This window comes from Hylobates moloch, unplaced genomic scaffold, assembly GCF_009828535.3.
Source record: "Hylobates moloch isolate HMO894 unplaced genomic scaffold, HMol_V3 SCAFFOLD_8, whole genome shotgun sequence".
Taxonomy (NCBI): Eukaryota; Metazoa; Chordata; class Mammalia; order Primates; family Hylobatidae; genus Hylobates; species Hylobates moloch.
The window spans coordinates 37,766,310-37,775,721 of NW_026652283.1; the positions used below are offsets into that span (position 1 = coordinate 37,766,310).

A 9,412-nucleotide genomic window follows, 5' to 3' on the forward strand; every position below is an offset into this window, starting at 1 on the left:
GCTCAGTTCACCAGGAAGGACTTCTTTCATTTTTTCCTTTTCAGTGGAGAGGGGAGCCACATATCGGGGCAGAGCAATGGGCGGGACCCCCAGGCCCTGGCCAAAGCCGTGCAGGTTCACCAGGATACTCTGCGCACCATGTACTTCGCTTGAAGGCAGAACGCTGTTACCTCACTGGATAGAAGAAAGCTTTCCAAGCCCCAGGAGCTGTGCCACCCAAATCCAGAGGAAGCAAGGAGGAGGGAGGTGGGGTAGGGAGGAGTGTAGGACGCCTTGTTTCCTTCTGTAGAGGTGGTGTAAGAGTGGGGAACAGGGCCAGCAAGACAGACCACCAGCCAGAAATCTCTGATATCAACCTCATGTCCCCCACCCCTCACCCCATCTTGTCACATCTGGCCCTGACCCCACTGGACCAAAAGGGGCAGCACTGGTGCCCACCATACACACAGGTGTCTCATGTGACTCACAGTGCTAAAGACTCATGCTTGACAGCTTGGTAAGGTCAACTCTGTAGCCCTGCAGACAAAAGCTGGTTAGGTTTGGGTTTGATACTTTAGATGGGAAAGTGAGGGGCTTGAGAAAGTGGGTGGGAGGAGGGAAGGATTTTTTAGGAGCCTTAATCAGAAAAGGACTAGATTTGTTTAAGAAGAAAAATGAAACCAGACCCAGATCAATATTTTAGGATACTAGATGTTTTAATGGGTTCGGAATCCAGTTTGTAGGAAGATTTTTTAATGGTTTTGGTTGCTCCTCCCCCAGCTGCCACCCCCTACCTTCCCCTTATTCCTCTCTGTCCACATTTTCTGCCCCACCTTACTTCTCCTCCCTGACAGACATCCAGCCCCTAGTAATACTTAAGGCACTATGGCACTTAGCTTTGAAGTGACACGACCCTGTCTTCCTTCCGCCCGCTGGTGGGTAACCAGTGCCTTCCCTGTAACGGTAATGCTGCAGAACTGCAACCTTTTGTACCTTTCTTTGGGGAATGGGGTGGGGGTGGGAGAGGAGGTAGATGGGGAAGAAATACCCCAGACCCAACAAACCTCCAGCCAGAAAGCCAGCTATTTTGCATTTGAAGGAATTGACTTCCTCATTCATTGAGCTTTTTAAAAGATCACAACCTCAAGATGGTTATAATCCATTGACATTTGCACTTTCAAACATGACAAGTCTCGGAGCTGCTGAGATGACTGGCCCCTGGCCTTTCCACTTACGCCTCCTTTTCTCCTCGTTCCTCCTACCTCCTGCCCCACCCAGGTCTGGAGTTACTTTCATAGCATTTTTCACTCTTGGCTTATTTTCTCCCTTGATGGTCAAGTCTCTTATGTTTCAATATTTCTAAACTGGGGTGTCTTATAACAAAAAACTCTTAGGTCTAAAATGAGAAAAAAGAGAGAAAACAAAATGTTATTTTTATACCATAACTTGAGTGTATTGCCAAAATTTGGAAATCCTTCCCATGCCTGATGAGTTTATATCCCGGAAACATTGAGCCATCAGAATGAACTGTGTACCTGACCTGGCTAGGTAGGGAGGGGGTGGTTATCGCCCCAAGATGGGGTCCAGGCTCCATCCTTCCTCTGTGCAGATAATACCTTTTGCTTGCTATAGCCTCCCTCCTCTGCACTGTCCTGCACTCTTTCTTGCAAGTGCATCTTTTTCCTTCCCCTGGACTGTCCTCTGACCCTTTGGCTCATCCTAGATTCCAGTGTGTCCTGTGGACAGGCTGGGGAATTTTGCTGCTCCCTATTGCTTCTGTTTACACAAATGAATTTTTCCTGGTTTCCCACTAGGGCATGTGAGTGGGTGGCATGGGCTTTTTTTTTTTTTTTTGTCATCTTGAGACATGGGGTTTGGCTGTCTTGCAGGACTGGAGAAGGTGGTGGTTCTAGCTTGGTCTCTGCTGGCCTTGAAGCAAGCATCCCCCACTGCCCTTTTTCCTTGACTGTTCATTTTTTTCCTGCCCCACTGCTTGGGATGGGGAGTTGCAACTTCAGTGTGGAATTTCCTCTTTTTGAGGAGGCTGGGCTTGGATCTATCCTGATCTGGTGATGAAGCCATGATTACTTTAGACCTAGCCCAGGCTTGGAGGCCAGCTGGAGGAAGAAGGGTCTAAATCCTGGCCTGTAGAGTTAGAACTACCATTTCCTCCCGTCAGCTGCCCTTGTATGACCCAGATTTGCTATGCAAAACAATCTATCCCAGGTTCTGTTCTGGTTGGCTACATTGTTCAGCAACTCATAAAACGTAGCACAAACATTCATTATGGAGAAAGCATCAGGACTGTTGAGTAACTCCTCCTTTACTTTTTTCCTGCTGGCTACAGCATGGGGTGCCCTATATAGGCACAAGCCCAGCTGAAGAACAGAATGGAGGGCTCTGGGAGGAGGCAGCTCACTGGAGAGCCTACATTCCTTACACAAGTGCCTAAAGAGAGTGATGCTAACACTCCATCTGCCCTGTCCATTGCCTTCATATACAGTCTACTTCGTGTTCTGTCACCCTTTGGGGAGGGGAGCTCTCCTGGGACAGTGGGCTCTGCATGTTCTCTACTTGGGTACATTTTGGGGCTAGGATCAGGGCACTATTCCTGGAGGGTCCAGTCATTCACCAGCATTTGCAAATGTCCATAGGGAGTAGGTGGCAGCCTCTACTCCCAGCAACAAGTTTGTGTTCTCTCCTTTTCTCTCTTTGCCTCACTCTCTCCAGTTGGTTTTCAGCTGGGGCTTGAAATGCATTTTTAGCCCTTTGGCATGGCATATGCCATTCAAGAAATAAAAAACAAGAGAATCAGCTTTGGGCAATGACAAGAAATGACTTCTTACTCTGATTTTTTTGTAAAAAAATAATTTTTGAGACTTGAAAAATACCCCGACCTTGAGGATTATTCCTGTTTGAAAGGTGGTGCATGCAGATGGAGAAGTGGTGTTGGCAGCAAGCTTTGGCTCGTGTGGATTTGGTTTAAGTGGTGCTTCTTACCCAAGCTTCAAGGAAGTGCTTGGGGGACCCCCAGCCTCATCCTCTTAGTTGGGTCTCTTGCTCCCTTTGTACCACTGTTTTGCCTTCCTTTTCCTCTTCTCTCTTTCCCTGGCTTCCTTTCCCTTTTCTTCTATTCACTCTGCTTGCTTGCTGGCCGGCCTGCCTGCCTGCCTGCCTGTCTGCCTGTCTGCCTATGTGATGACAAAATCTCTGCATGACTGCAATGATTCCACTGTTAGCTGGCAGGGTCAGGCTTAGCTCCTTGACTGCAGAAGACCAAGAACCTGTTCCCCAAGCCCAGAGATGTCCACCTGGGCTGGACTGCCCTCAAGCTTACACTAGAGAAGAGCAACTGACCTGCCTAACTTGTGTGAAGTCAGGAGGGTTTCTGGCATTTTCCACACCTGTCCACTCCTTGGAGCTGGTTTCTCTCATTGCTTTTTCTAAATCTGGTTCTTTTTCTCTTTACCTGGGCCTGGCTTTTCTGAGATCGTCTTAGGGTTGAGCTACTTGGGTATCCTGGGTTTGAGTGTTAGGGGATGGACATAAAGGAAAAAGAGTGATGAGAAGAGAATGGAGAGAATTTGAATAAAAGGTGGGAAAGGAGAGCACTGTTCTTTGATTGTTTATCCAGTCCAACCTGATCCATTAGGGATTGAGGTGCTACACTGGCCTCCAGGGATAAGCCTGGGGCTATTGTTGCTGGGAATTTAGGCTTAACATAAAGCCGAAGAAGAAGATACCTAGAAATTTGAAACTTCCCTTAAAAGCTCCTAATGCCCACCTGCTAGATAGCTTCTCCGTGGCCTCCTATTTAGCTAAGCAGCAGTGTTTTTGGATACTTTTTTTTTTCTGTTTGTGAATAAGGCCAGCACTCAAGATGGGCAGCCAAGGGCGCACTGACTATTAGCTGGCCCATAGGATATCTGTAAGGCTGGTGGGACAATTTTGGACCTGGAATCATGTGTAACTAACAAGGTTGGAAGTTTCTTCCCCATCGGGGTAGAAAAATCATCTCAAACTAGCCAAAAGGCAGTTTTGGAAACTACATTGGGGGAAGTTATTTTTATTTATATATGGGGCCTAGGCCAATCCAGGATGGTAGCTGGAATACCTTCCTTCTTAAAATCTGATCATGGCAGGGATATGCAGGGCACTTTTTACTATTTGGCCTTCTAAGCAGATTGGGAAGGAGGTATTTTCTGTTCTTCTCTTTCCTCCGACTTAATAGGACTTGCCTTCTCCCTGGGCAGGGAGAGAGGCTGGGTTGGTGCTCTCCCCTTACTCTATTCATACTGACTTAGAACCTCTGGCTGCTGTTTGGGTGTCCAAGAAAGGGAGGGGAAGGAATGAGCTAGAAACAAAACAGAATGAGGTGGGAAAGGGAGATTTCCTTCTTTACAGAGGAAAATAGGAAACCCTCCAAGAATTGTGCAAGTAAAGACATTTGTTGAATGCACTGAGTCCCTTGGTGTAGTAGCAATAAGGAAAAATGAAATTACTTTCCTGTGCACACAGTCCAGCCTAATTGGTATGTGATGTTGCACTTAGCAGCCATGTGGTGGGCATGTGTGACTACTCTGGTTTTCACTTTAGTTTCTAAACTTTTTATCCCTCTCAAGTCCAGCATGGATGGGGAAATGTCTCTGGATCCCCACAGCTGTGTACTTGTTTGCATTTGTTTCCCTTTGAGACTTGTGTTTGTGTCCTGCTTTGAGCTGTACCTTGTCCAGTCCATTGTGAAATTATCCCAGCAGCTGTAATGTACAGTTCCTTCTGAAGCAAGCAACATCAGCAGCAGCAGCAGCAGCACAATTCTGTGTTTTATAAAGACAACAGTGGCTTCTATTTCTAAAGTGCGGTCTTTCTCTTTTTTTACCTACCAGCAAAACAAACTTTTGGGACTGATTACATCTCTAATAGATTTTAGGTGAGAATAATACTGTAGACCGTTATGCAGGAATACTTCACAGAGCCTTCATTTATTCTTCAGCAAACATGCAAAGCACTGTGCCAGCAGTATTGTGGGGAGGGCAGGCACAATTCAAAATGAGGAAAATCGTGTCTGTCTCATTAAGGGAATTAAGTTTGGTGGGGGATATGATTAGCCAAATAGTCCCCTGGCATAGGAGGAAGATAGTGAGGGAGTGGAATAAGGCTACAGCAACGAATATAGGGAGGAAGGGACAGATTTGAGAGACAAGATAGAATTAATAGGACTCGATGGCTGGTGGGAGGAGAAGACAGGAGTAGAGGTTAGCTCCCAGGTTTCTCCTTGACAATAGGAGTGTGTTGGGACATTCTGCCAGTCAAGATGGGGGTGACGGGGAGACTGTAGAAGGAAGGTGGGGAGTTTTTGAAGAAAGACAATGTCGTGTAGACTGAGTTTTGAGGTTTTTGTGGGGCAGTAAGGGTAAGGTGTCCAGTAAACACAGGTTGGTGCTCAGGTAAGACTGTAAAACTGCATTTATAGATATGGGAGTCTTATAGATGGTAGTTAAAGCCATAGGCATGAATGAGATAGCTTAGAAAAAGAGAAGAGAAACATAGTATACAGCCCCCTAAGAAACTCAATTTAAAGGTTCGGGGGAGGAAGCAGATCTTAAGGTGACAGATCACTGGTAGACAGTTTGTGGGTTTTTTGTTTCTTTGTTTAACCAGTTTAGTGAGGTAGGAGAAGAAATCAGAGTAGAAGAAGGTTCATGAAGGGAGTGATTAACAACATGAACTGCTGCAGAGAGGGAGTTCTTTTTTTTCTGTTTGTTTTACCTTTCTACTCCCCATCTTTTGGGGATCTTATAACTCTATGACTCACTTAGGTTATTCTCCAGTATTTCTTGAAAATGAGCATTGGAAAAGCCAATTCTAAAATGGCTAAAACTAGGACTTTCAAGTTCACCACAACTACCACCAATTAGGAGATAATTGTAAAGGAATAAACAAAACCTAATTTTGTTCCTAGCCAATATTATAAACCGTGTTCCAGTGTACTAGATAATAGTAGCATACTATATTTATTTCCATAACTTGTCTTCTTTAGCGCCTGTGAACTCCTAGGAGCAGAAGCTACATTCTCTTCATTTTTGTCATCTCAGGGTCATGGCATATACCAACGGATCAGTATGTGCAAATATAATTGAAATAGGCTAGTAGTCTGTGGTTTATGAGTATGGGCTGGGTGGGCAGCAGATCAAGAAGTGATAGGCGTACACAGGATGAACTCAGAATTCCTGAATCTTCAGGTAAGCAGATACTTAACCAGATTATCATTGTCTTTTCCCACTCACCCCAAGTTGGAGGTTCTATGGTTTTGTACTTTAAGCTGGTGGTATAATTGTCAAGCATGTAAATTCTGGCATTCTTCCTGGTACTGCTAGAGCATTGTTATTTCTATGCATGGGGGTAAGAAGGCTCAGAGAAGGATTCTGGCAGATAGCCCAGTGAGAAATCGTCAGTGGCAGCCAGTGTGTACATACGTGGACCTAGCATTCCTCTGGAGGCCAAGTGTTGTGAATTGGCCTGTAGCTATCACCTGGCAGACTCCCTTGGCAAAGAGGAGTCTGTTGTTCTGGACTTTAGCACCTTCACCACCATCCTCTTGGCAATGGTTTTTTGTTTGGGCTTTTTTTTTTTTGGACAAAGTGTAATAATATTGAGGGACCTTTCTAGGGAGCCGTTGGTCCTTCGTCCCCATTTTCCAAAGGGAGGGAACTTTCCTCTTAAAAGAGACAGTGGGAACTTTTAGCCAGGTTTCTGGAAAAGGCCTGTGGGCTATTAATGAGAGTGAGCTGCAAGAGGAGGAAGGGTTTGTTTGGGTACTTTGAAGTACTTGGCTAGGTATTTTCTACAGTATCTTATATAATTGCATCTTACAGCATCTTTACATGCGAAATAGTTTATCAGTTATCTTCAATTGCATATTACAAAATTCTGATTAAATTTTTCTTAAATAAGAACACTATCATTTCATATGGCAAGAAATCCTAATTTAATGTTACTCCAAGGTTGGTTAATTCAGTGGCTCAGTGATAACAGCAAAGACTCAGTTTCTTGAAATCTTTTTGCTCTGCCATCCTCCATGTTTATCCTCATGCCAGTTCGCCTCATGGTCTCAATATGGCTACTGTAATTCCGGGAAGGAAATGCTGACAGAACCGTGTCTGGCAAAAGAGAGACAAATTTTTCTGTGTCCTTCTAAAGCAAGGAAGTCTTTCCCTGGAAGCTCCAGCAGATATGGCCTCATGGCTTTGCTAGAAATGGGTCATCTCACTCCTGTCATTGGCAAAGCAAGTAAGATCATCCATCAGGAGTGGCTTAATGAATTATCCTTTGAGTCACGTAGACTAGAAAGTTCAGTCATGTCTACTAGCAAGAAAGAAGATAAGGGCTATTGGATAAGCAGCATCTAGTCTCAAAGGGACTTCAACTTTTACAGATGAGAAACATGAATCTGAGTGACTCTCCCAGGCTCACAGCAAGTAAGAGGGCCTTCAGTGTTAGCTGTGTCTGTCCCTAAAGCCCATGTTTTATATTGTATCTTGCTAGAGTATAAAGTAACTTACTTTCTACCTTGTAGAAACTGATGGTCTAGGAGAAGAGATTTGAACTCAGGTGCCCAGTTGACTCTAATCTTGGCCCATGCGAGAGGATTGTACTCAGTTGCTCTCCTCATCCAGTGATGTTTCTTGTCTAACACAAGAAGCCTAGGAGTAGAAAGTCCTAAGTGGAGTAGAATAATAGCGGCAGCAGGGCGGGAAGTGTGCACTGTGTGTCCCTGAGCCTGACTTACTGGGCAGGGACGTGGCACTTAAAAGTGGCAGCTGGCCACCCTGTCTTTCCTGCATGCACTGAGTATTTGGTAGCTCATTATGCCTTTCCTTAGCGACCAGTGATATTGATCATCTTTTCATGTGCTTACGTACTATCCCCATATCTTTGTTGTTGGCATCTTTTACCCATTGTATTTGTTGTTTTTGAGACAGTGTCTCACTCTGTCACCCAGGCTGGAGTGCAGTGGCATGATCACGGCTCACTGCAGTTTCTGCCTCCTGGGCTCAAGCAATCCTCCCACCTCAGCCTCCTGAGTAGCTGGGCTTACAGGCACACACCACCACGCCCAGCTAATTAAAAAAAAAAAAAATTTTTTTTTTTTTTTTTAGCGTTCGGTCTCATTATTATTGCCCAGGCTGGCCTCTCTTAGCTTCAAGCTATCCTCCCGCCTCGGCCTCCCAAAGTGCTGGAATTACAGGCATAAGCCACTGGGCCCAGCCTCTTTTACCTGTTTCAAAATTGAGTTTTATTGAGTTGTAAGAGTTCTTTATTCATTTTGAACACAAGTCCTTTGTTGGATATATCTTTTACATCTATTTTTCCCAGTCTGTGGCTTGCCTTTTCATTTTGAAGAGCAAAAGTTTAAAATTTTGCGAATTTATTAAAGCTCCGTTTGTTGCTTTTTTCTTTTCTAGTTTATACTTTTGTATCATATTTTAGGAAATTTTGCACTGGGTATTTGATGGCTCCTGAGGAGATTCAACTTTCAGAGGGCACTGATTTCTCTGCACCTGAGATTTTGTACTATTTCTGTATTTCTTTCTTCTCAGAACAACCAGTGTCACCAGGTATGAGAGCAGAGTTTTAGTTTGTTTGCTCAGTCCCATTCTTGAGGCTTATTTATTTATTCATCTATCTATCCATCAATCCAACAAATATACTGAATGCTGCTATGTGCCAGGCACTGGCACTGTTCTAGGTACTGGGGCAATGATAGTTAAGATAATACCCAATGACCCTGCTCTGTAAGAGCAGACTCAGTTGGGAATGAGTTATCCAAATATAGGGTGTACATGTAGTCAGGAGAGAGCCTCATACAGCTTTGCCTTTGGCAGAATCCTTCAAACCTCTTTGTCTTCCTACTTCTTGATATTACAAATCATGAGCCTTTCACATGCGTTCACTCTAAAGAGGTGGGTTCCTGGATAGCAGAAGTAGATAGGAAGGCATCATTGACATTTACTGAGATGGATTGAATCAGAGGGTGTAAATTCTGCTCCATCAATGTCGAAAAAGACTAGCCCACCCCAAGGGTTTATCACTGTCACCATGTCTAATGTCTACTCTGGAAGAAGCTGAAGAAGTCTGCCTTTGTTTAGGGAACCAGTTCCAGAATCAGAGGGGTTGAGGATATAAAAGACCCTTGCACAAGAGTTGGTATTTACCCTGTCAGATGCTGCTACCAAGATTTGGATTGTGTACAGTCGAGGATTAAAAATGACTTTTAAGATGCAGTGTTTCATCTGGTGACATTTAATTTGATATTTTAAAATTGGGGAGGGTATTTTCAGCCACGGGGGTAGGGATGTGAAAGAAGAAGAAAGAAAGACAGAATTGGAGTCAGATGTGGTTTTGAGTCCCATACACTTATTAAGTGTTTAAT

The 9,412-nt window shown here is 44.4% G+C and overlaps 1 protein-coding gene across 5 annotated transcripts in view; it reads left to right on the forward strand.

Annotated features, from left to right (window-relative positions):
* Window positions 1-4,826, forward strand: part of AGO1 (argonaute RISC component 1) — a 41,239-nt gene extending 36,413 nt beyond the window's left edge. For all 5 annotated transcript variants that reach the window (XM_058442203.1, XM_032160232.2, XM_058442204.1 and 2 more), the window contains one exon: window positions 45-4,826. In XM_058442203.1, coding sequence (XP_058298186.1) covers window positions 45-153 — 109 coding nt within the window. In that variant the 3' untranslated portion in view covers window positions 154-4,826. The remainder of the gene's footprint in view (window positions 1-44) is intronic.
* The last annotated feature ends 4,586 nt before the right edge of the window (window positions 4,827-9,412 follow it).